Source organism: Sphaeroforma arctica (genome assembly GCF_001186125.1).
Source record: "Sphaeroforma arctica JP610 unplaced genomic scaffold supercont1.4187, whole genome shotgun sequence".
NCBI classification, from domain to species: Eukaryota; class Ichthyosporea; order Ichthyophonida; genus Sphaeroforma; species Sphaeroforma arctica.
The window spans coordinates 20-2,658 of record NW_014036371.1 but is presented as its reverse complement, the minus strand read 5'-3'; the positions used below and the strand labels follow the sequence as shown (position 1 = coordinate 2,658).

The 2,639-nt window shown below is 43.1% G+C and overlaps 1 protein-coding gene across 1 annotated transcript; it reads left to right on the top strand.

Annotated features, from left to right (window-relative positions):
* Positions 1 to 342: 342 nt before the first annotated feature.
* Positions 343 to 2,406, top strand: SARC_14124 (hypothetical protein; the record flags this gene model as incomplete). The annotated part of the gene is made up of 3 exons (XM_014291744.1): positions 343 to 835; positions 1,488 to 1,604; positions 2,237 to 2,406. The coding sequence occupies exons 1-3, from the start codon at positions 472 to 474 to the stop codon at positions 2,404 to 2,406; spliced, it is 651 nt and encodes a 216-aa protein (XP_014147219.1). The 5' UTR covers positions 343 to 471.
* Between the last annotated feature and the right edge of the window lie 233 nt (positions 2,407 to 2,639).

Below are 2,639 nucleotides of genomic sequence, written 5' to 3'. Positions count from 1 at the left end.
GCGCGCGCGCGCGCGCGNGTGTGTGTGTGTGTGTGTGTGTGTGTGTGTGTGTGTGTGTGTGTGTGTGTGTGTGTGTGTGTGTGTGTGTGTGTGTATGCATATGTGTGTATATTTATATATATATTTAAAAATATATATATTTCGTTTCTTAACGTATGGACGTAAAATATAAGACGTCTCTGTAACTCAAGAGTCTATTTCAATTCGTTAACATATATTTATATGCGAGATTCGAGCTTTACTCTGTATTTTATCATTCTGGCTAACCTAATCTCACTAACCACCCATTGGTCGGTATTGATTGGATATGCTTCTGCACATCAGCCCTCCATACACCAAACGACAGCTGAGACTAGTACGCGGAGGAGAGCTATTCCTTGCAATCGACCACAACTACAACAACACGCATCCGATCGGAACGGACAGGACAATGTAGATGAGACAAACACACGATTGCAGTCATTCTTCGATATGGATGCAGATGAAAGCATGTATGACAATGGATATACAATGGCCACAAATAGACATATAGCGGATGTTATCGATAAGGAACCCAAAGGAAGTGTTCGTGATGGGGATCATTCAACGAACGCCGGTACGCGGATGCATTTACTATACGAGGCGAGCGATAGTGAAAACGTGCATGATGACGATGAAAGTCTGACTGAAGCAGCAATGGACGCTGACCGCAGCAATACCGATCAAGGCTATGACGGAGAGACTGAGCCTGCGGCATCCACAGATCCGTTGCACACTGAGCCTGTCAAGAGCTTGGAAGATGGAGGAAACGGTGCTTTGAAACGATTGACGGGTGCTTATTCTGGGCGAGCGAATGGTGTGTATGTGTTTTGATCCCCTTCTCGGTTCTTGAGTTTCGCTCTATTGGTTTTATGTACATAACAGCTCTCTTTGAGCACTGATGGTGTGTATGTGTTCCAATGAGAAAGATTCTCGCTTGGTTATGTCTTGATAGTCCGATGTTAGACGGTATGTGTCACACAGTTCGGAATGATATGATTCGTGTTTGATCTTTGTCAGCCAACATGTCCATCATTGTAGAAACAATCCAAATTTATACATGCGTAGATGTGTACTTTCATCTTCCCATATATGTGTATCATGTAACATGTCTTGTGAAGGAATTGTTGCTTGCCGTGGGGAACTGTACTACTTTCTTTTTTTTATGTACTGCATTCGGTACACTGTATATGCGCTTTCTTCTGTGCTTTGTTAATCGACAACAAGTCGGTCTTAGCGAGTCCGCACACGCTGACGTGGACATTCGAACCGCTTTGTGATTGCGCTAAAGAACATCAGTCTGCAGCTACTTACAATGTAGAGTTCAAGACAATCTAAGTGCACAACTATATTTTTGCTAGATCACTACATATCGTCGTCATCTAATAGACCAACCAAACGTTGATATATTGATCGAGAACTTCACTTAACCCCTAAACCCAAATCCTAATGATGTACTCTCGTTCCAGCGGCACTGAAAATTGGCTCACTGAGCGCACTAGACAAATTAATAGGGGCTTCCAAACCATCAATCAACTACACTTCACAGCCACGGCACCCAAATATAGGACAGATTAACAATGCTGGTACGTTACGGTAACATTTGTAATTAAACCCTATTTAAGATATAGTACATACGGCCCTGTAGTCGAGAGTTTTGCTACACTAGTAGACGAAAAACACATAAGGTATACCTCTGTATCAAGCCTTTGCATAGTTGAGAATCCATATTTGCCTTTTTTTTTCTTCCTACTTGGATATCTGACACCGCCCGCACGTACGAGAGCTTGCACTGCTGATGGGTTAGGGTTGGGCGCATTTGCGCAACTGTACTTTGTGCAGCGCTCTGTGTGATGTGAAAGATCAGTACATTGGAAGTGCCTCACCGATCTAACCATAAAGATATACGAGGATTAAAAACATCGTCTTGGATACTGTACGTATGGTTTCCTTTGGTGATAAGCTTCTACTTTATCAAAGTACACTACAACCTGCTCCTACATGTCAATCTCAAGACAAGCAGCAGTTGTCAACTCAACATTTGTAAGTGTTAGATTTTGGCATGTCGTACACATAGCTCAGCTAGGTGCTCGTGTAGTGTTGCCCAGCATGAACACTCCTGATTACCTCAATGTGTTTCATCTGTCTCTCAATTGCCTCCTTAACCAGTCCACCAGTCCTATCTACAATCGCTCACTCCGATTACTAAAATCCATAGCCCCTCCAGCAGTGGTTGCAAACGCTCGCATTCGATCCTTCAAGCCAGTCATTTTGAATGCGAAGGCAAAGCGAAAGCTGGAATTCCCGTCGCAAGACGACATCTTGACTTCGAGCGGTGCTGCTATATTGCAGCGAGTACTGACTGTACCTGCTGGATTTGATAAGTGAGTTAGTTGTGCTAAATGTGTGGACTGTTTACCTTCTAGGCGACCTCAGATCCCGTTTTCATTACTTCCACTGATAACGCACTGAATATGAGTATTCTGTCGGAGTAGAATAGTCCAATCAGCGACACGCCTCTGATGTCACAATTATTGCGTAGATATAAACATCGTGTTGCCGAAAAAATACTCTCAACGAAATATGCACCAAAAAGATTGAAATGACTGTAACGCAAGTAC